The following is a 23,642-nucleotide window of genomic DNA, read 5'->3' as shown; positions in this document are numbered from 1 at the left end:
AGAATTGTAAACTGTTTTGACTTTATATCTACCTCAGTTTTGTAGTTTTTGCAATACTTTTTGCCTCTTTTATTTGTATTCTGGTCAAAAAATAATTTCCCATTTGGTACTAAGATTAGCAAATAACCTTGACACTGGTCTGAATAGCCTTTTTGTGAGAATGAATTTAAAAATATCAATGTTCTGATATATTCATATAAAGAACATACTTAGGATTTTTAAACTTGACCAGTTAAAGCAAACATATCTTTCCGTAATTCAGTCTGTGTACAAGTGATTGGCAACAGCAAAAGCTTTTACCTTAAAAAAAAATTAAGATGAAAAATGGTAAAAAGACAGAAAAAGACACCCCTCCCCCAGAACTACTACTATGTTTTTCAAAGTCAAATATTTATTTATTTATTTATTTAGATTTCTATCCCGTCCTCCCAGTAGCTCAGAACGGTCTACAAGTGAACATACACAATGGAGAGTAATTTGACATATAAGAAGTACAACAGGTTTAAATAGAAGCCATTCTGCAATATACAGCATCTTTGCACAGTATCCTCCACCTCCTCAAATGCTTTACTTGCCAAGATTCTAATAAAAATGTAAACAGCAACCTTAAAATATAAAAAGCTCAGTTACTTAAGATCATCTCCTACAATAAAAGATTGATCGAAGAACTTAATTTTAAAAAAAGTATGGTATGTTAAAACTGTTTATATTCAAAAACAAATTAAGCAAGACTTGTGTAAATAAATCCCAAATAAAATTTCACAGTATAGTTTAAAATAAATCTACTGTATAGAAATATTCAAAATGTGGACTATAATCTATATCCCAGTTTGACACTAAACAAAAACATATTTTTCACATAATAAAGACAATTCTAAACACTAACCTTTTCAGTAATATCTGCAGAAATATGGTATAATGTTTTTTGCCACTACACTGTATATATAGTTAAGCACATCATTCACAAATATAAATATTTAGATCAGAATAAAATCTACATTTCAAAATTTATTTGGATTAAAAGTTAGACTAAGACTTCAGACTAAAATGTGGCTTGCTTCAGAATATTAAAATATGGTTCACAAACCAACCTGAAAAATTCTGACCTGCAAACCAGCCTGAATAACTACTGTAGCTCACATTACCTAGAGGACGACATTTGTGCTTGCTGACATTTGTCTGGATTAAATCAGCTTCATGATCTTCATCTATGGTTTGCCCTAAGGAAAACAGACTGATTCGTCTCATCTTCAGTAGCCTTGGGGCACTTTCACGGGCCATGCTTCCAACATCCAATACCACATCGCCAGAAATGGCAGCAGGAACCACTTTCTTAAGAAAATCCATCCTAGTATTCTTTCTACATTCTGAATATTGATTAAATGAACAGTTTTTGAAGCTGCCACACATACACACCCAAGTGCCTGAGCAAACTTCCTTGAAAACATATTAAGGTGAACTCTATACGCTGTTTTGCATAGTGATGTCATGCTGAATCTGGGTGGTGCCAGACAAGAGAAGGGCAACAGCCAGCTGTTATGAAGCAGATTCTAAACCATATTTACTTTACAAACTGATAACAAGACCAACTGTCAGCAGCCCATGAAATTAGAATACAGTATATAACTGAACGTAGGCAATATTCCAAACTACCAGGAACATATAAAGTATAGTACATCTAACATTCCTGGAACTTAAAACATAAAAATCCATGGATGTTTACAACACCAAATAAAAGGCAAGCTGTTTAGTCCTCATAAAATGAAGCCTATTTCACTGGAAGTACATACAGAGAGGGAGGAGGAGTAATCTGCATTCAAAGATAACACTTATCACTTAGGACGTTCTTCACAAGCATTACTTGCACGCTAACTAAAAGCTATGTTAGACTGATTAGAACCTAACAACTTTCATATAAGTGCCCCCTTTAAAAAATTAAAATAAGCATTTTCTAACTTTTTTTTTTTTTTTCCAGGATCTTCACTTAATAGGAAGAAAAGCTTCTTAGGCAGAATATGCCCCTATGAATTATACAATAATTCTTCAATGCAAATCAACCCTATAATTCACTAAGTATGAGGAACCTTAAAACTGACCTCTTAAATTTTATCACTTTAAATCACCCTCTTAATCAAGCACTGGTAGGGAAATTGTCATAACCTTGGCATGTTGATTAAAATACCCAGATGAAATTTAATGTGGACAAATGCAAACTGATGCACATTGGGAAGAATAACTCAAATCACAGTTACCGAATGCTAGGGTCCACCTTGGGGGTTAGTACCCAAGAAAAGGATCTGGGTATCATTGAGGAGAATATGATGAAACCTTCTGCCCAATGTGCAGCGGTGGCCAAAACAGCAAACAAGATGCTAAGAATTATTAGAAAAGGGACGGTTAGCCTTAAAAAGAGAAAAGGGATGGTTAACAAGACTAAAAATGTTATGATGCCTCTATCAAGCCATGGTGTGACCTCGTCTGGAGTACTGTACTCAATTCTGGTCTCCTTACTTCAAGAAAGATATAGCAGCACTAGAAAAGGTTCAAAGAAGAGCAATCAAGATGATAAAAGGGGATGGAATTCCTCTTGTATGAGGAAAGACTAAAAAGGTTAGGGCTCTTCAGCTTAGAAAAGAGATGGCTGAGGGGAGATATGATTGAGTCTACAAAATCCTGAATGGAGAAGAATGGGTACAATTCACTCTGTCAAAAATTACAAAGACTAGGGGGACACTCGATGAAGTTACAGGAAAATACTTTTAAAACCAATAGGAGGAAATATTTTTTCACTCAGAGAACAGTTAAGCTCTGCAACGCATTGCCAGAGGTTGTGGTAAGAGCGGATAGCGTAGCGGTTTTAAGAAAGGTTTGGACAATTTCTGAGAGGAAAAGTCCATAGTCTGTTATTGAGAAAGACACGGGGAAGCCACTGCTTGCCCTAGATTGGTAGCATGGAATGTTGCTACTCTTTTGGGTTTTTGCCAGGTACTAGGGATCTGGATTGGCCACCATGAGATTGGGCTACTGGGGTTGATGGACCATTGGTCTGACCTAGTAAGGATATTGTTATGTTCTTATGTAAGTGCCAACGCAAGAGGTCAGAGTCTCCTTCCCTACAGCTAGTGTCACCTCAGAGGCATGCCGTTTCATTGAGGTTCCCAGTGCCTTGATACTCTGCAGCACCATCAGCATCAACTGTACTGACAACACCTGTGGTACAGGTGCAGTCTTTGCAAGTTGAGAGTAAGGACTTACTTCAAAGGGAGTTAGCTCTTACTTTGCAGTCGCAACCAACCCTAATTCCTCCCATGGCTCTGTTGGTACTACTTCAGCCCATGTATTTACAAGCATCGCTCTACCGAGCCCTTATTTCCTCTCAGGCATTGTAGCTCCTCTTCACGCTCCACGTGACACCGGCACTGAGACACTGATAGGAGCTCTTCCAGACACCGAGATCATCGGTCTTCTCATCGACACTGTTCCAAGTTGAGGGGCCAATCCTCCAAACGTGCCTCCTCTTCTAAAAGAGCATATTATGATTCAGACCTCTCAGATCCAACAAACTCAGAGATCCTGACTTTCTGCCCCAGAGTCCTATGAGTTAATTTCAGATTCTTCTCCTCTCCCACTCAGAAGGTCACCACCAGAAAGCCTGCCATTCACCAAATTCATCCAACAGAGGGGTCAGGCACTTCCAGTGAAAATGGGCAAAGCCCCTGATGAGACATCATCAATCTGAATGTTAAATTTAAAGTTGCTCTGTGCTGATTTTATCAGAAATTTTTTTTTTTAAAGTTTTCACCACAGTCACTCAATCAACTGCATTCACAATCTTGTTATTATTCTACTAAATCAACATTATTCTTTCACTGCAGTAATTTAGTGAGCAGAAATCTAGAAAATGTCCACAGTGCTTTTTGAAAGTTTTGGAAATTGCTCAAATAGAGATTTTGATAAAGTGATTATTCGGTCAACATTTATTAGAAATACATATAAGATTAATGCTGTACTTACTGGATCCACACAATAAATGATCTTGTTTGCCACTTTATACTTGGCACATATAGCTTGGTATTATCAGTCCAGAACTGGAATGCTGTTTTGAACCTCAAGTTATTAATCATCAAAAAGCTAGTGAAGTGCTTCAGCTAGAAAGAAAGAAATAATACATGGGTCACATTAAGAGAAATTAAAATTCATTACCTTACAACAAATTTACTCCAGTGCGGCTAGAGAATAAGAGGCTTGTGCCTAATAGAATTTAAGAAACAGAGGCAGCACCTCTTATGGGTATGTAGTATAAACAAAAACTCAATCCAGTGTTCTCCCCAGGGCCTTTTAGCCGGGCGCACCGCCCAGCTAATTTAGATGACCGCCTGGCGAATCCTTCTGCTGCCGCCGATGCTCCTTCCCGGGCTGACTCTCCGGCAAAAATTTTGTTCGACGCCTGCCTTTTTTTTTTTTTTTTGCCAGCATGCTTTTACTTGCTTCAAGCCTTCCTCGTTGCCGGGTCCTCCCTACTTTGTTTCCATAAAGGCAGGACCCGGCAGCGAGGAAGGTCCGAAGGAAGTAAAAGCAGTAAGTTGTAAGCTTCCCTCTGGGGCTCTATCGTGTGTGTGCCGGCTTCCCTTCTCTTCCTTCCCCCCCACGGGACGCAGCTTCCGATTTCAAAGAGAAGAGAAGGGAAGCCGGCACGCACACAATAGAGCCCCAGAGGGAAGCTTACAACTTGCTGCTTTTATTTCCTTTGGGCCTCCCTCGCTGCCGGGTCCTGCCTTCGCGGAAACAGAAAGTAGGCAGGACCCGGCAACGAAGAAGGCCTGAAGCAAGTAAAAGCAGCAAGTTGTAAGCTTCCCTCCATCACTGACCTATGAAAGATAGGTCAGCGATAGAGGGAAACTTACAACTTCCCTAGCGACTCTACCAACGGGTTTATGAGCTGGGAGGGATGGAAGAGAAATGCTGCTGTTGTACTGAATAGGTGAGGGGAGGGGGAAGAGAAATATTCTGCTGCTGCAATAATGAATTTCACTCTTAAGCCAAGGTATATGGAATATATACTCTGTTTCTCAAATGTACTACTAATGCTTGCCATAGTACTTGTATTTTGACACAGAGAGCTGCCTTCTGAAGTTCACAAGTACATAGGCACACATAGGTTCACAAGTACATAGGCACACAAGTACACAGACAACCAATCTATGTGGCACTCAAAATGATAGTGTCATATGACATCCAATGAAAACACTCTTTGTGGTTAAGAAATTTATATAAATTATATATCAAAATAACCACAACCTACAGAAAAGTTTGCATGGCAAAATTCATGAAATTTTTTCTTCTATATATTTTGATTTCAATTTTTATGTTTATGTGGTTGTTTTTGCCTCAGAATGTGGAGTTGTATACCCGCTCCTGTTAACGTCACAGGCAACCAACCACCTTCCTATTTTACTTAGAAACTTTTTATTATATTTAATTTATTTTCTTTATTAAATAGACTACTTCAAGACAATATATATATTTTTTGTTTTTTGTTTTTTTTAAGGCAAAAAAAGCCCACGTGCCACACAAATTATTTCAGTAGGGAATCGTCAGATCAGTGCAATATATACTTTCAAAGTGATAATTATCTTGAAAGAGCTAAACTTAAGCAGTTCAGCTGTAACGCTGGTTTAAACTTGGGCCATTGCTGAAAATTTTAGGTCCACTTTAATTCATTGCGATTCCGACGTAGCCTGTGTTTCGCCGGGCTATCTTTGCTCCCAATGCATCAGGGTTTTTTTCAACACAACGATAACTACAAATTAAAAATCATTTATTACAAACAATTCATCTAAAGATGTTTCCATAAACTTAACAAAATACTTAAAAGCTTTTTACCTTTACAACAGCAGCGCACTGCTTCTCTGCCGAATCAAGTTAACAGCCAGCTGTGGCTGTGACTACGTTAAAAGGATGCACTAGTGTCAGACTGAATTTACGTTTCATATTTTCATTGGTAAATGTTCATAGGGATTATAGACCTTTTCACTGTTTAAAATCTTTCTTTAATCTTTTTTTAAAAACTTTTTTTTTAAACAATCAACCTAACAGTGGGTTACCAGCATCTAGGACATGATTGTAAACCCATTGATGTACCTGTTTTTAATCTACTTTTTGCCTGATAGAGAACTTAATAAAAATGCTGCCATTCCATGGCTTTATTCAAACCAAATGGTTCTACTGTATTCAGTTTAAATATCCATCTTTGTTCTATTTGGGCCAGAATTTTTTTTTAAATTCCCATCTCTCCTCCCTTTTCATACAACATCAATAATCACTGCTTTTAAAGAGAGTAATTCATGTTTTTTAGTTTTACAATGTTTAACTAGGGGAGTAGTCAGAATTTCTCTAGTAATGTTGTTCTTATGTTCATTTAAAGGTATTTTAAATTGTCTTGACGTTTGTCCTATATATATTAAGTTACTGGGACATTTGATAGCGTAGATCACCCCAGCTGTTTTACAATTAGATTGATGTCAATCAGCATATTCTTTTTTGTCCCGTGGATTGCAAAAGATCCTTGTACAGTCCATAATTTTACACATATGACAAGAACCACAACTAAAGTGTCCCTCTCGTGTGGTTTCTACATCAATAACCGGCATCTTGAGCATCACAGGGCATAATATTTCTTTCAAATTTTTAGATCTACGGAAGGCAATTCTTAAATCAACATCTTTATATCTACTGTTGGGTCGATTGTTTTTTAAAAAAAGATTTTAAAAAGTTAAAAGGTCTATAATCCCTGTGAACATTGACCAATGAAAATGTGAAACATAAATTCAGTCTGACGCTAGCGCAATCCTTTTAACATAGTCACAGCCATGGCTGTTTGTTAACTGGCTTTGGCAGAGAAGCGGTGCGCTGCTGTTAAGGTAAAAAGCTTTTAAGTATTTTGTTAAGTTTATGGAAACATCTTTAGATGAATTGTTTGTAATAAATGATTTTTCATTTGTAGTTACTGTTGTGCTGAAAAAGCCTTGACGCAACAGGAGCAAAGATAGCCCCGCAAAATGCAGGCCGCATTGGACTCACAATGAATTAAAGTAGACCTAAAATTTCAGCAACAGCCCCAGTTTAAACCAGCGATACAGCTGAACTGCTTAAGTCTAGCACTTTCAAGATAAGTATCGTTTTGAACTATAACTCCAAAAGTATATATTGCACTGATTTGCCGACTCCCTACTGAAATAATTTGTGTCACATTGGCTTTTTTTGTCTTCTAAAAAAAAAATATATATATATATATCCTATATAATAAAAGGCTAGCCGTGCACTCCTATTTGCGTGCTTCCTTGATCAGTAGGTCTGTGGTCGCAGGAGTGCGCATGCGCGCATATACGTCACCAGCCGCCGATCGCCTTCACAAGCCAGAACCGCAGCCAGCCGCCGATCTCCGTTCCTCCAGCGGGGGGGAGGGGGTCTGGGAGGAGAGGGATCACGGCCGCTCAGCGCCCCCACCGAGGAGCCCAGCAACTTTCCGCTGCCCGGGACCCGAGTCCTTTGCCGTTCCCCCCCTTCCCTTCCTGCGGGCCCGACTACAAACCTGGCGATTTAAGCAGCGTGTGCAGCAGTCTGCACACGCTGCTTCAGGCCCTTCTACAGCCCTGATTTGCTCTGCTGCGTCTCTGATGATGTCATCAGGGACATGCCAGAGTACATCAGGGCAGTAGAAGGACCCGAAGCAGCGTGTGTAGACTGCTGCACACGCTGCTTGAATCGCCAGGTTTGTAGTCGGGCCCGCGGGAAGGGAAGGGGGGGGCGGCAAAGGACTCGGGACCACGTTTGTAGTCGGGACAGCGGGAAGGGAAAGAGGGGTAGAGGAAACGCTAATGCTACTGCATAGTGAACTGGTGTGGGGGGAGGGAAATGGAGGGGGAGGGAATGCTGCTTTGGACAGACAGGCAGAGGGAGGAAGGGAGACAGAAAGAAAAGAAGAAAGACACAGGGGCAGGTGCACAGGGAACTGGTGTGGGGGGAGGGAAATTAAGGGGGAGGGAATGCTGCTTCGGACAGACAGACAGAGGAAGGAAGGGAGACAGAAAGAAAAGAAGAAAGACACAGGGGCAGGGAGATACACAGAAAGACAGACAGACAAAGGGGGCCAGGGACAGAGACAGACAGAAAGAAAGACAGCGGGAGTCGCGTCAGGAGGGGTGCAGGATGCGGCAGAGGGAACTTTTCCAATGGGTGCAACTGGGCGGCTGTCGGGAACCTCTGATCAGGGGCAGAGCAAGGTAAGTGTATCATAGGGATAAGAAGGAGGAGGGGGGGGAGAAAAAAGAAGGGACGCCTACTGCTGGACAGGGGGAGAAGGAAAGAGGTGCTGGATGGGGGGGGTGAAGAAAAAGGAACGGAGGCCTAATGTTGGACTGAGGGAGAAGGAAAGAGGTGCTGCTGGACAGGGGGGAGGTAAAACAAAGGGAGAAGGGCTGCTGCTGCATAAGGAGAGCAGTGAAGGGGTGGTGATGGACACAGGGGAGGTAAAAGGAAGGGACAATGGACAGGGGGAGCAGGCAAGGGTTGGTGATGGACAGCCAAGGAAAAAGAAAGAAAGAAAGCAGCTAAGGAGAGAGAGAGAGAAAGAAATAAAGACAGACACACACACATATATTCTAACACCCGTTAATGTAACGGGCTATAAGACTAGTGTGTGTGTGTGTGTGTGTATATATATATATATATATTTATATATATATATATATAGTCTTGAAGTAGTCTATTTAATAAAGAAAATAAATTAAATATAATAAAAAGTTTCTAAGTAAAATAGGGAGGTGATTGGTCACCTGTGATGTTAACAGGAACGTGTATGTTTACACGATAAAACCCCGGATGGGGTATACAACTCCACATTCTGAGGTGAAAACAACCACATAAACATAAAAATTGAAATCATACAAACTTTGCTGTAGGTTGTGGTTATTTTGATATATAACTCAAAATGATAGGAAATATTTTGTATCTTCCTGCAATATACTCAAGGCCTCTGAATGCATTTCTTGCTACTTGATCTTTTCTTTCTCTACACAAATCACAGAATAATCATTGGGGACCAACATTTCACTGAGGAGGAGTAGGCTAATGCTTAGTGCAGTGACTTGGATCCTGGCGAACTGGGTTCAATTCCCATTGCAGCTCCTCTTGACCTTGGGCAAGTCACCCAACACTCTGTTGCCCCAGGTACAACCCCAGGTATAAAACTTTGACTGAGCCCTCTAGGGAAAAAAAATACCTATATATAATGTGTATAGCACTGCATACAATTAGTAGCACTATAGAAATGATTAGTAGTATGATCAATGCCATTTTGGTATTTTGCTCTTTTACCACTATGTCCAGTTTCCTTACATCCATGGGCTATCTATGGGTCACAATATAATTTCCTAAAACTAATTAATTATGCCCTATAGAAAACCATATGAGGGACCTACCCAGACACTACCAGGTCTACCCACTTCACTCATACAAAGACCCACTCATTCACTTAACACACAAAAAAAGGAAAAAAAAGTGGAGAAAAAGCCTCAGTTCATCTTCATATGGCCAAAAACTCCACTTATAAACAACCATTAAGCAAGGTCCAAAATGTATCAGTTCACTCAGCAGTGAGAAACACTATAGTAGCCCTCGTAGGAACCACCTCAAAAATATCTAGCACACCAAATAACAAAACTTAAAAAAAATGTGAGTAAAGCAAGCAGCACATATATGAGTCTCAAACACAGTCAATGGTAAGCAGGAAAAAACAAACAAACACTTAGCTGCAGACGGTGTCTAGGCTGTCTTCCATGCATCCAAAAAGTGCAAGCCTGCCTGGCCCCATAGCCACTCTTTGCCGACAGGGAAACCTCCGTTTCGCTGAGCTGCGTCAGGGGAATGATTTCAGCCTACTCCACCTCTCCAAGTGCTCCAACTGCTCACATCCACACACATAGAAGCTGAGGCGTGGGATTCTCCAGCAACCAATGTCTTCAAAATGGAGTACAGACTCCTCCCCTTTCAGTCAGACCAATCCCCAGCCAGCTTCAACCAAAGAACGATGCCCACTCAGTTCGGGCATTCAGCCCAGCTGGTTGGATGGTTTGTAGACTGTAGATCCATCTTTGTTCCCTCTGACGTAGCTGACATCTCCAGTAACTACGTCTCATAGAGCAGGGCAGATGACCAATCACCACACACCGCAGTGAACTAAAAACATGTTGGGCTTCAAGGCATTGCACCACCAGGGGTTCTTTCACTCTCTTAGTATGTATACATGACTTGTGCTCCAGTAATCTGACCCTCAATTTCCGTGAGGTCTGTCCCACATATAACAAAGGACAGGGGCATATGATGATGTAAATAACCCCCTCTGTAATGCAGGATGTATTGCTCTTCAGTCTAAACCTTTGTCCTGAAACTGGATGCACAAATTCAGTGATATTTAGCATTAGAGAGCACACAGAGCATCCACCACAACTGTGATGTCCCCGTTCACCATTCTGAACACCCTCCTTGTCCACTGCAGGTAACATTTTAGGGCTCAAGATGTCACATAGCGGTTTTTATCGCAGGAAGCATTTGAGCATCGAGAGCAGCGCTTGGCATTCAGCGCAGCTCCCTGCGCTAAAAAACGCTATCGCGGTTTAGTAAAAAGGGAGGGTGTATATTTGTCTATTTTTGTATAGTTGTTACTGAGGTGACATTGCATAAAGTCATCTGCCTTGACCTCTTTTAAAACCCACGGAATATAAATGATAATTAACATTTTCTCTGCGTACAGTGTGCTTTGTGTTTTTTAAAATTCTATTGTTGGTAGATCATTTTGACTTGGCCACGAAGGTGAGGGAGGGAGGGAGGGAGGGGAGCTGCTGAAAGACATCTAGTAATCCTTGCAGGCTTGACTGTGCAGGGAATTATTTTTGTAAAATCATGTTTTGTTATGTGACTAGCATTATTTAGATTCTAATTTCTATGAATGAATAGAATAAAAATGATATAAAATTGCTTGCTTGTTTTTATGTGCGTGCGCTAAAGGGAAGTGGAAAGAGAGTGGGCTGAGGACGCTGAAGGGAAATGGGGAAGAGAGAGTGGTTTATAGATTAACAATTGTACAGAATATTGTTTCTTTTTATACTTTAATATAATAAGTTCAGTATAAAACTATTCGAGGCTTGTGTGGATGAGATCAGATGATTTGTGGGGACGGGGACCGAGCTCATGAGGACGGAAACAAATTTTTTCCTTGTGTCATTCTCTAGGCTCTGCCACAAATCGATTTAGACTACGTGCGGGTGAGCGGGGTGTCAGTCGGGTTGACATAGCCATCGTAGCGCAAGTGGGCGCGGGGTATGGCTCTCATAAGAAATCTTAATCGTTGTACTGCTGATCTTTGGCTCTTTTGACTAATGAGTTTGCCTACCACTGCCTTAGCCGAATGCATCTGCATAAGGAATCCACTCCGGATTTTTCCTCTTGCCTCAGCTATACTTCACTGGGCTCCTTTGCTCCACCTGCACCCAAGCACTGAGAGCCACCCAATACAAGTGAAGTATAGGCACCTATAGGAACAGGCTTAGAAAAACTGTTCTGCTCAAGAAGTACCGTATTTTTCACTCCATAGTCAAAAAGTGGATGCATCTTATGGAGTGAATACAATTTTTTAAACACCTCCGCCCACCCAGTATCTTTTTTAAAATGCTCTCTCGCACAGATCCGCCAACTCCTGCTCCTACGAAGAACCCCGGGAGCACAACAAAGGCACAGAGACCCAAGGAGACAGCAAGCAGCGCCTGATGAAAGGGAGAAAGCGCCATTGCAGCAGCCTGTAGAGATGCAAATACTCCCTCGGGTCCTGCTGTACAGAACTGCCCAGGGGGGATGAGCACAAGTTCTGCGCCACCATTTTTCATAACGGCAAAACAGAATTCTAGAGCGCGCTTATGCCTCTCTTGGGTATATTTCATTGGCATGTGCTCCCAGCTGGAAACATCCCCGCGCACCGCACAAATGTCTCCTCTTGCCCACAACCGACATGGCCACCGAGCCCTCGGTCTTCCCCTTTACGGTGACTGCCCAGTTATAACACAGTGGGGGACTGGGTGGGACGCCTGGTAATTGCGACTCCCGGAATAGCTGAGGCTGGATCACTAAGGTGCAGGGGCGGGCCGGGCCCCTATTTGGGCAGCACAGCAGCTTCGGCCTCGGGCTATTTATGGAAACCTAAGCATCAGCCGCTTCCTTCCGCATGGGCCCAGGGCTGTCAGGTTTAGGGTTCAGGGTCTTTGCATAAACAGGTAACATGGAGCATAATGATGGCTTTTACTGAATACTATATATATTTTCAGGGAATGGAGCAAGCTTCCATCAAATATCCATCAGCAGAATAATTTATGGAGTTTAAAAAAATTATTGAAGCAGCATCATTTTTTTGTCACATGAAGTATTATATTTGAATTTGGTCGCTCTATTTTCCTTTTACTGTTTGTAACTGTTTGTCGCAGGGAGGGGGGACAGGGTGCAGAGCCTGGCAGGGAATGAGGGGGGCTGGGTGCAGAGCCTGGTATATATTAGTACACAATTTAGTTCAGAATGTTTTTTTTCTTGTTTCCTACTCTAAATCTAGGGTGTATCTTCTGGTCCGGTGCGTCTTATGGAGTGAAAAATATGGTAAATCAAACAGTAATGTTAACCACCAACAAAAGCGTCAAAGGAGCTCAAAACTAATCCCATATAAAACAGAAACATACATGCAAATTCTTCCCAGCCCCCAAGGGATCCCAGGAATCCCAAAATCAGCTTGAAGTATAAACAGACTGAAACAGTAGGCAGGCGCAGGAAGGAGAGGGTGGGAGTCAAGAATATCTCACCTATCTATTGGAAAAGAGCTTACCAGTTTAAGCACATAATCTCTTTTTCCAGTGCAATAGGAGACATTCTAGACAGACAGGATGTGTAAAAGCAGTCCCCAAAAAGCTAGGGTGGGCTTGCTGCACAGACCCTTAAGACCGAGGACCCAAAAGCAGAGTCCTGTCTTGCCACCACATCCACTCTATAAAACTTGGCAAATGTGTGAAGAGAAGACCATGTTGCCGCCCTGCAAATCTCCTCAGAGGAGACAGCTGTACCTTCGGCCCACGAAGAAGCCACACTCTTGGTAGAATCTGCCTTGACGGAACTGTTTCCCAGAAAGAATGTAGGCTGATGAAATGGCCCTACAGATCCATCTGTAAATCATGGCCTTGGAAGCAGGAACACTCCACCTAACCAAATGAGTCAGCACAAACAGATGTCAAAGAGATAAAACTCATTAGTGACCTCCAGATAAAGCAGAAGCACTCTGCGCACATCCAGTTTTTTCAACAGGTGATCTTGCATCCTGAAACCAGTAGGATGAAAGGCAGGCAAACGCACTTCCTGATTTACATGGAAAGCCGAAACCACCTTCGGCAGGAAGGAAGGAACCATCTATAGCAGTGGTCTCAAACTCAAACCCTTTGTGGGGCCACATTTTGGATTTGTAGGTATTTGGAAGGCCGCAGAAAAAAATAGTTAATGTCTTATTAAAGAAATGACAATTTTGCATGAGGTAAAACTCTTTATAGTTTATAAATCTTTCCTTTAACATTTCTTTAATAAGACATTAACTATTTTTTCTGTGGCCCTCCAAGTACCCTATTTTTTCTGCAGCCCTCACATTTAAAGTTTAATATCTTTCCTTTCTCAAAACTGACACATTTCAATCACTATATTGAAAATAAAATCATTTTCCCTACCTTTGTTGGCTGGTGACTTTATTTTTCTATGCTTTTAACTATGTTTCCAGGGCCTTCTTGTCCTTTGACTGTTTTTCTCTCCGTCTTCACTTTCTGCCTTGCATCCATCTTTGACTTCGCATTCAACACAAACCTGTCTATGAAGTGTAATCAATATGTTTTAAGTTGCTCAGAATTGTGAAACTCAACAAGGGGGGAACGCACCCCCCTAGAATGGGAACAGAGTTTACCTCCCAGTCATTGCAACTGTTTCTGTAGAGATCACACTTCAAGAAACAGTTGCAATGACTGGGAGGTAAACTCTGTTCCCATTCTAGGGGGGTGCGTTCCCCCCTTGTTGAGTTTCACATTTCTGAGCAACTTAAAACATATTGATTACACTTCATAGACAGGTTTGTGTTGAATGCGAAGGCAGTTCATATATTATTTATCAAAGCAATTTCTGACTTCTTCTAGTTTTCACTAGTGACATCCCCACCATCTCATAAGGAAAATTATTTGAATCCATCTTTGGCATTAACTTAATATTCAATTTTTCTGCTTTCTTTTCAAAATCTACGTTTCCATGTCTTACCTTTCCTTCCTATCTCTCTCTTCTTCCGTCCCTATTTCCATGGTCTGACATCTCTTTCCTTCCTTCCTTTCCCCTGGTCTGGCATCTGTCTCCTTCCCTCCCCCTCCATGGTCTGGTATCTCTTTTCCTTTCCCTCTCTCCCATGGACTTGGCATCTCTTATTCCTCTCCTCTCCCTTGTTCCTCTCCTCTCCCTTGTCTTCCCTCATGTTATGTTCTCCTTCCTTCCCTCTTTTTCCCCAATTGGGTGCAGCAGCAACAGCAGCAGCAGCAGCATTTCCCTTCCCCCTTTCCTGTGCAGCAGAAGTATTTCTCTTCCTCCTTCCCTCCCCCTCCTTTTCCCTGTGCAGCAACAGCAGCATTTCCCTTCCCCCTTTCCTGTGCAGCAGAAGTATTTCTCTTTCCCCTCCCCTTCCTTTCCTTGTGGAGCAGCAGCATGTCTGGCCGGCTCCCTTGCTCAGTCGATCATTCCGTTCAAAGCCACGGGTGGTGGCTCCTCGTACAATCTGCACCTGTGTCAGAAGCCTTCTCTCTGATGTCGTGATGTCAGAGAGGCTTCCGACGCAGGTGTGGATAGCATGAGGAGCCGCCACCCACGGCTTTGCATGGAACGATCGACTGCAGCAAGGGAGCCAGCCAGACATGCTACTGCTTCACAAGGAAGGGAAGGGGGGAAGAGAAATGCTGGTGTGGATGGCACGAGGAGCCGCCGGCCGTAGCTTTGACCGGAACATTCGACTGCAGCAAGGGAGCAGTTGATCATCGCATCCAGACTGTGGACTGCAAAATAGCACCTGGAGGGCCGCTAGTTTGAGACCACTGATCTATAGGGAAACCCCAGTCTCCGATATATGGAGAAATGGTTCTCTGCAAGAAAGAGCCTGTAGTTCCGACACACATCACGCTGAAGTAATGGCAACCAGAAAAGCGGTCTTTAGCATTAAGTCCAAGAGCCTCTCGAAGGGGCTCAAAAGGAGGCTTGGTAAGGCTAGACAGCACCAGGTTAAGGCCCCAGGAAAGAAAAGATTGCTTAATCAGCGGTTCAGAAATCTAGCAGCATCAGGATGAGAGGCCAATGAGGACAGACACTCCCAGGATCTAAAACAAGATAGCTCGGTCACTTGAACCCGAAGAGATGCCACAGTGAAGCCTTTACCCAGGCCAACCTGAACAAAGGTGAAAATCAGTGATATCGGAGCTGAAAAATTATCCACCTAGTCCTGGGCGCACCAGTGTCAAAAGGGTTTCCATGCCTTAGCATAAGCAGAAACTGTGGACAACTTCTTAGACTTGAAAAGAGTATGAATAACCAAAGCAGAATATCCTTTGTGCTCTAAGGCTTCACACTCAAGAGCCATGCCACAAGAGCAAAGTGACCTGGATCCTCCATGGAGACCGGACCCTGTGTGAGTAGATCTGGATGGGCGCTCAGCCGAAGGCTGCGATCTTGCGCAAGCGCATCAGATCTGTATACTACGATCTGCAAAGCCAATCTGGAGCCACCAGAATGACGCAGTCCAGATGGACCGCAATCCATCGAATGACCCGGCCTATTATCAGCCAAGGAATCTCCTGAGGCCACAGCTGCACCAGAGCATCAAACCCCTCACTTCCAGACTCAGATCTTCAACTGAAGAAATGATCCGCTTTCTTGTTTCTCGCTGTGGTCGACCCCATTGCCACACTATGGCTTGGAAAGCCGCTGTGGACAATGTCCACTCGCCCACATCCAGAATCTGTCTGCTGAGGAAATCTGCCTGAACATTGTCAACTCCCACTACATCATCAGTATCAAAAGTGATCAGAACTTTGTTTAGGCTGGGGAGATGTGAGAATGATATGTAAGTTTGTATTAGTTGAGGCTGACGGATAGGATTTACTTCAAACTAATACAAAACGTTTATATGTGCTTGCACAATCTGGCTCCTAAATATCTCGTTGAGAGCATTCTGCCACGTGTTCTGCCTCGCCCACTTCAATTTGCAGAACAACTGGAGCTGCAAATTCCATCTGTGAAGCAGTTAATACTGACAGTGTCTAGAAATAGTATATTCCATTGTATAGGGCCTAGAGAATGGAATAATCTCCCTGAGTATATTCGACAGATGCAGAATATACAGAACTTTAAAAAATTGATGAAGCGGCATCTTTTTTGCCAGACGAAATATAGGGTTTGAGATTGTTATTAATGAAAGGAGAAGATGAGATAATAAGGTGCTGGTATGTATTTTTTAAATTTATATTTTAACCGTTTAGATATCTGCTTGATAAATGGTATATAAAAAAAAAAAAAAAGAAAACTTCAAAAATAGTAGCAGGCTGAGTCAAGGATGTATCCAAAGGAGCAACGCCACTGAGAGATAAGCACATAAGCACATAAGCATGGCCTCTGCCGAGTCAGACCATAGGTCCATCGTGCCCAGCAGTCCGCTCCCGCGGCGGCCCCCCAGGTCAATGACCTGTATTGATCTATTACTCAAGAGCATTTTGTCTTGTATAGTGACCCTCTAATTGTACCCCTGGATTCCCTTACCCCTCAGGAATTCGTCCAATCCCTTTTTGAAACCCAACACCGTACTCTGCTCAACCACCCCCTCTGGAAGCGCATTCCAGGTGTCCACCACCCTCTGGGTAAAGAAGAACTTCCTAGCATTTGTTCTAAAACTATCTCCCTTCAATTTTTTTGAGTGTCCTCTAGTTCTTGTTGCCCCCGCCAGTCTGAAAAATCTGTCTCTCTCTACCTTCACTATACCCTTCATGATCTTATAAGTTTCTATCATATCCCCTCTAAGTCTCCTCTTTTCTAGGGAAAAGAGCCCCAACTTCTCCAGCCTCTCAGCATACGAGAGGTTTTCCATGCCCTTTATCATTTTTGTCGCTCTTCTCTGGACCCTCTCGAGTATCGCCATATCTTTCTTTAGGTACGGCGACCAGTACTGGACGCAGTACTCCAGATGCGGTCGCACCATTGCCCTGTACAGCGGGAGGATAACTTCCTTGGTTCTGGTAGTGATACCTTTTTTGATAATGCCCAACATTCTGTTCGCCTTTTTTGAGGCCGCTGCGCATTGTGCTGCCGGTTTCATTGTTTTATCCACCAAAACCCCCAAGTCCTTTTCTAGGTTGCCTTTTCCCAATGTCATCCCCCCCATCATGTAGTTGTACATCAGGTTCCCTTTCCCTATGTGCATAACTTTACATTTCTCCACATTAAAACTCATCTGCCATTTATCTGCCCACTCACTCAGTTTGTCCAGATCCCTTTGGAGTTTTTTACATTCCTCTACAGATCTAACCTTACAGGAGAGTTTTGTGTCATCCGCAAATTTTATAACTTCACACTTTGTCCCTGTTTCCAAGTCATTAATAAATATATTGAATAGCAGCGGTCCCAGCACTGACCCTTGTGGGACGCCACTTGTGACCCCTTTCCAGTCAGAATAGTGTCCCTTTACTCCTACCCTCTGTTTCCTGTTTGCCAACCAGTTTTTGATCCATCTGTGTATGTCCCCTTCCACCCCATGGTTCCACAGTTTCCTTAGAAGGCGCTCATGAGGTACCTTGTCGAAGGCTTTCTGGAAGTCTAGGTATACTATATCTATGGGGTCACCTTTGTCCAAATGTCCGCTTATCCCCTCGAAGAAGTGCAGTAGGTTCGTTTGGCAGGATCTTCCAGTACAGAAACCATGCTGGCTTGTTCTCATCAGCTTATTTTTCTCTATGTGCTCACTGATACTGTTCTTGATCAATGATTCGGCCATCTTCCCCGGAACCGAGGTCAAGCTGACCGGTCTATAATTCCCCGGGTCGCCTCTGGTTCCCTTCTTGAAGATAGGTGTAACATTTGCTATCCTCCAGTCTTCCGGTATTACCCCTGTTTTCAGGGATAGGTTACAAATCTGTTGCAGTAACTCCGCTATTTCGTTTCTAAGTTCTCTTAGTATTCTTGGGTGAATTCCGTCCGGGCCTGGCGATTTGTCAGTTTTTAGCCTATCTATCTGTTTGAGTACGTCTTCGAGGCTTACCTCCATGCACGATAATTTTTCCTCTTGGTCCCCCTTGAAGAATTTTTCCGGTTCCGGAACATTGGATGTGTCCTCTTTTGTGAAGACCGACGAGAAGAACGTGGAAGCAGATTGGGACGGCGCAAGGGGAGAATGCATGTTCTGAAACTCAGTCCACAAAAATTTCATAAAGTCTGAAAAAGTGTCCAGCTCATGGGGCATAAAGCCACCCTTAGATGTCTTAGATTTGTGTTTCTTAGGCTGAAGAGGGTTTGCAGTCAGGTGGACAGAACTAATAGCCATTCTGAACCAAAAACAGCAAAGAAGGCCACCCTGCCAGGTTAGCTGAGCGTTTAGTCACCTGCTTCAGCAGGGGAGAGGCTAAGATGGACGCTGCCATCTACCCCAGCTACACTAAATTTGCGCAATCCGGGCAAGAATCCACATGAGGAGAACCCAAGGACTCAATCCCAACAAGTTTCTAGGCAAAATTTGCAGTTTTGGAGAAGCAGGGAGCTTTAGAAAAATAGACTGCTAAAAATCCAAGATGGCCACCATCAAGAAATTCATGCCACTTCCCAAACACAAAAAATGGCGATTTTAGGATTTTTCAGGAGGGGGAACACAGGGGAACATGCAGAAACACTTAAAACCCTATTTTTCCAACCACCTCTAATTCATCTCACAGGCTGTGACAGCCTGTACTCATTGTGACTTGTTTGAAGATCTGTGCTGTAGCCTGCCTCAGCTCTCTCACAGAAGCTGGATGAGAAAATCATTGCTTCAATGCTGGGAATGCTTCTGCAAAGCTAATCTTTGTGCTGCTAGTCAGACCCTATGCCTGACTACACCTCTACCCCTATGGACCAATGCATGCGCACCGGGATGGGTGGAGGCAAGAAGATGTAGCCGGCACCCTGTGAGACACCGCCAAATCTTCTAAGGGTGCCCAACAGCCTGCGCTCGACCCCTGCTTAACAGTAGGCGAGACCTCTTTAGGGATGACCCTGATCTCCAAAGAAAACAATGCAGGCTGTCTAGCAGGTCCCAGTGGGATCAGCCTGTCAGCTGCAGACCGAAGTCTGTGCGTTCTTAAAGCAGGCAGAGCTGAAAAGTTCAAGTTCCAAGGTTATTTTAAATTTGTTATACCGCTTATCATAATTCTAAGCGGTGTTCAGACTTCATAAAAGAATAGGATCGCACATACAATTGTAATTAGTTGGACTGACTAACGTACAGGGAACAAGGTTAGGACGAAAACCTTATTAAATCAATAGGACAGCAAGACGGTTAGGGATAGAACAGTAGGGAGAAGGAATCATGTCTGAAATAGTCTGTTAGAGAAAAAAACACTCCAAGCACTAAAATCCCCGAAAAAGGGAAGAAAAATATACTGAATAAAATAATAAAATGGGGAGAGCAGAACAAACACTCCTGCAGGCACACATGGAAAAGGAAAGAACTGCAGATGGAGCTAAGGAGCCCAGTGAAGTACAGCAGAGGCAAGAGGAAAAATCCAGAGTGGATTCCTTCTGTAAAAGTATGCAGCTATGGGGATATTACCTATCTGTCTAGAATAGGGATCTCAAAGTTGGCCTCCTTGATGGCCGCAATCCAGTCGGTTTTTCAGGATTTCCCCAATGAATATGCATTGAAAGCAGTGCATGCACATAGATCTCATTCATATTCATTGGGGAAATCCTAAAAACCCGACTGGATTGCGGCCCTCAAGGAGGGACTTTGAGACCCCTGGTCTAGAATTCCGCAAACAACTGAAAACCTGGCTTTTCAGCAAATTGTAACTCTATCCTTCCCCCTTTTCTCTCCCCCCCTTCTACACATAAGTTCATGTAATCCTTTTTCTTCTTCTCTACCCACTATTTTAAGTTCTTGTAAACCGTGTCGAGCTCCATACTCATGGAGATGATGCGGTATATAAACTTAAGGTTTAGATTAGATTAGAATGTCTCACCTATTGCAATGGAAAGTTAATTTTCCAAACCCTTAACCATTTTTTCAAGTTCCCTTTCATTTTTTTAGACCCTTTCTGGTATTTGCTCTACGAGAGCTTTTAATCTGCTGCTAATAAAAGATACTAGAAAAAAACCAATTCCAAGTACTGAGCTTTGAATACTTTACAGGTATCTTTACCATTACATAGAGCTGCTTAGATATTTTGACTGCAAGTAATGTTTAAACTGTATATAAAGTCATTACGCTGTTTTTATCAATTTTGAACTTTCCATAAACCACCTTGATCTGTTTTGATATAGGCGGGTGATAAGATAAATGTTTAACATAATGTAATGTAACCTTCTGTATCCTGTCATTCAACCAGGTCCACAGTCAGTTTACCTAGTTGTAGCACAAAATCTTCAGTTTCAACAAGGAAAAAAAACTTCTAAAAAAGGCAATTGATCTTACCACTTGGAAGTAATTTAGGGCAACATTCTACACAAAGCATATTGTATACTTGAGATGGATCCATGAAGTCACACTTCCCACAGTCCAAATTTGTGCTGGATGAATATACAAATAGATGCATATAAAATGGCAAACAGCCAGGCACTTGAACTGAAGCCGCTCACTGTTAACTTGTCTTCTGATCAAACTCCATTAAAAGTAAGAGACTAAAAGAGAAAAGAAATTTTGGATTTAATTAATGAAAAAAGTACAATAACAGAAAGACAGAGCCAGAAGGAGACTGAGAGATTAAAGTAACTAGGGACTAGAGATTTAACTCATATATTTACATTTCCAATGTCATATCAACAATTTCGTTGTGCCTTAAAAATGTATCTTTTTAGGGAATCTTTTGGAAGTTAGAATCTGGATCCTATTCATTTGTATTCATTCTTGTGAACCGCATAGAACTTAATGGTATTTGCACTATACAAGTGAGTTTTATGTTATGTTATTTAATGCTGACTGAAAATAAACAATTGGTATTCTGATATATGTTTCTTTCCAGGAAAATGAAATATTAGTAAGATGCTCATTTTATTAATACCATATACATATAGGTGAGCCCTCAGGCCCTGATTCTGCAAAGTGCTTCCGATTATAGGCAGCTGTAGGTGTCCTACAGCTGTCTAATCAGCCAATCGGGAGGCACTATAAAAATGCTCCCCAGGCAGGCATCCTATATTGAAGGCGCCTCCAGAGAGCCTAGAGAGGCTCGCAAGCTCACCTAAGCTCGCCTAAGGCTAGGCGGTAGCCTTAAGCAAACCTAGGTGGACCTAGGTGTCTCCCTAGCAGAACGGGAGACGCTTACAATGTAGGCTAGCAAAATGCTGGCCTACATGGTAAGTAGACGCGGCCGCTGTATCTAATCGCGGAAAGGATTTCCCTGCCATGATTAGTATAGCAGCCGCGGCTATGGCTGCAAATCTTCCCTCCCCCCAGCAATCACGTCAGGAGGGCGCCCAACCCCTCCTGCCTTCCCCAACGGCCCTCCCAAAGATCGCAGCAGGAGGGTACCCAACCCCTCCTGCCGGCCCCCCTAAGATTGCAAGCAGGAGGATGCCCAACCCCTCCTGCCGGCCCCCCAACAGCCCTCCCTAAGATCGCCAGCAGGAGGGTGCCCAACCCCTTCTGATGGCCCCCTTATGGCCCCTCCTATGGGTGCACAACTCCTCCTGCCGGACCCACCCACCCCGGACCCCCCCCTTTGGTCTTACTTTCAAGTTGGACAGGACGGCTCCTCGCACGTTCAGCCAGCAGGCCCGCCTCCGTCCAAATTAGGTGGGCCCGCCCCTCCCCTGCCCAACCCACAGGATCCTAGGGCCTGATTGGTCCAGGCGCCTAAGGACCCTCCTGCTATAGGAGGGGCCTTAGGTGCTTGGGTCAATCAGACCTTAGGATCCTGTGGGTTGGGCAGGGGAAGGGCGGGCCTGCTGGCTGGACGTACGAGGAGCCGTCCGGTCCGACTTGAAAGTAAGACCAAGGGGGGTTCCGGGGTGGGGGGTTCGTTTGGGGGGGGGTACGGCAAAAGGGTTGGGCACCATCCTGCCAGCGATCTTAGGGGGGCCATTGGGGGGACCGGCAGGAGGGGTTGGGCACCCTCCTGCCGGCGATCTTAGGGGGGCTGGCAGAAGGGGTTGGGTACCCTCCTGCTGCGATCTTCAGGAGGGCTGTTGTGGGGGGTCGGTAGGAGGGGTTGGGTATCCTTCTGCCGCGATCGTCGGGAGGGCCATGGGGGGGTCGGCAGGAGGGGATGGGTATTGTAGCCGGCACGCTCCAGGCAGAGGGCCTGGGAATACTGGCCACAATCAAACTCTTGTGAGTCGCTGCATGTCTCACAAGGATAACTTATTTCCACGTTCAGTAAAAGGGACACCATCCAAACAATAGTTCAAAGTTGAATAAAGAGTTGTATTTAATTGTTCAAAACCAAAAAAAAACACAATAACTTGCTTGTCAGGATTACAAAAACTCTCATACCAGTCAAGCACAAAGTTCAAAACAGTCTCTGGTTGAGAAACCCAAAAAGAGTCCAACTTAAACAAAACTCTCATTTAAATCATAGTCCAGGTGGAGTTCATAACCAAAAGGAAAGGAAAAAACTTTTCCACCAACATCAAAGTTACAAGACAGTATAAAAGTCCTGGCTTCTTCAGCACCTCAAGGCTGGAAAGACAGTGTGCTCCGTGTGGTCTTATTTTGCCCGAAATTAGGCCCACTATCCCACCACGTAACACGGGGCTAACCCCACTGTCTTAGCACATCAAGCAGGCTTTATTTCAAAAAGGAAAACACCATTTAGCTTTCAAGAATGGAAAAAAAACAAAATTTCAAAATAAAAGTCCTTGCTTAATTTAGCATATTACAAATCCACTCTTTAACTCGAGTTAGATTAATTCAGTCTGCAAAACCAAAAGAGTCCAAAATAAACTCGCAATAAACTCCAGCAATATTCAGATAATACTTGCTTTTGTGATGCAAACTTCCATAGGAGCATAATCAGGAGTCAGCTCAACACTGGTTTCAGGGCTTGTTTCTAACTCCATGGCCAATGGTTCCTCAGTCAGACTGGCAGGTGATTCTCCTCCAGCCTCAGTAAACTCCATGTTCTCTGGAGCTGGACTGCCATCAGGAGCTCTCAGCCCTGAGCCTTGCGACCTTCCCTGCTGCTGTTCCTCTCTGTTCTGATTTTCTAAGAGCCTAGTCTTCAGGGAGAACAGCTTGCAGCCTCCCCAACTCTCAGGTGGAAAGGATTTCCGGTAATTCACCTTGTGATCCAGAGGGGGAAGGGAACCTAGCA

The 23,642-nt window shown here is 43.3% G+C and overlaps 1 protein-coding gene across 8 annotated transcripts in view; it reads right to left on the bottom strand.

Moving 5' to 3' along the window:
- The window catches only part of FRYL (FRY like transcription coactivator), a 768,252-nt gene that overhangs the window by 721,090 nt on the left and 23,520 nt on the right, over positions 1-23,642 (bottom strand). For 4 of the 8 annotated variants that reach the window (XM_033945757.1, XM_033945767.1, XM_033945777.1 and 1 more), the window contains exon 1: positions 1,146-1,428. In XM_033945757.1, the coding sequence (XP_033801648.1) occupies positions 1,146-1,410 (265 nt within the window). In that variant the 5' untranslated portion in view covers positions 1,411-1,428. Of the gene's footprint in view, positions 1-1,145; positions 1,429-4,014; positions 4,149-20,803; positions 21,010-23,642 lie in introns of those variants that run through there. The other 4 variants (XM_033945802.1, XM_033945793.1, XM_033945785.1 and 1 more) reach the window with 2 other exon arrangements.

Source organism: Geotrypetes seraphini, chromosome 1 (assembly GCF_902459505.1).
Source record: "Geotrypetes seraphini chromosome 1, aGeoSer1.1, whole genome shotgun sequence".
In the NCBI taxonomy this organism is placed as follows: Eukaryota; Metazoa; Chordata; class Amphibia; order Gymnophiona; family Dermophiidae; genus Geotrypetes; species Geotrypetes seraphini.
This window is presented reverse-complemented; position numbering and strand designations above follow the sequence as displayed.